This window comes from Apaloderma vittatum, unplaced genomic scaffold (genome assembly GCF_000703405.1).
Source record: "Apaloderma vittatum isolate BGI_N311 unplaced genomic scaffold, ASM70340v1 scaffold22739, whole genome shotgun sequence".
Lineage (NCBI taxonomy): Eukaryota > Metazoa > Chordata > Aves > Trogoniformes > Trogonidae > Apaloderma > Apaloderma vittatum.
Window position 1 is genome coordinate 1 of NW_009734922.1, and position 232 is coordinate 232.

At 66.4% G+C, this 232-nt stretch overlaps 1 protein-coding gene across 1 annotated transcript in view; it reads right to left on the bottom strand.

The window, feature by feature from the left end:
* Window positions 1-3: 3 nt before the first annotated feature.
* LOC104279236 (dihydropyrimidinase-related protein 2) overlaps window positions 4-232 on the bottom strand; it is a gene marked incomplete at its 3' end in the record, with an annotated part of 33,257 nt that continues 33,028 nt past the window's right edge. Inside the window, exon 13 of the mRNA XM_009876443.1 lies at window positions 4-84. Within this exon, the coding sequence (XP_009874745.1) occupies window positions 4-84 (81 nt within the window). The remainder of the gene's footprint in view (window positions 85-232) is intronic.

Consider the following 232-nt stretch of genomic DNA (forward strand, 5'->3'; position numbering starts at 1 on the left):
AGCTGGTGATGTTGGCGCGCCCGCCAGGCGGTGCCACGATGCGCTGGGTCGTGCGCCGCGGGATGTTGTCGTCGATCTGTGCCCCTGCGGGAGAGAGAACGAGACGTCAGGTCCCCCCGGGGCCAGGCGGAGCTGGGGATGAGCGAGCTGCAGAAGGGAGACCCGGGCTGCATCGAAACCCAGCAAGCCCTCCTAAGCTCTGAGGGTGTGCACAAAAACGCAGAGCCTTTGG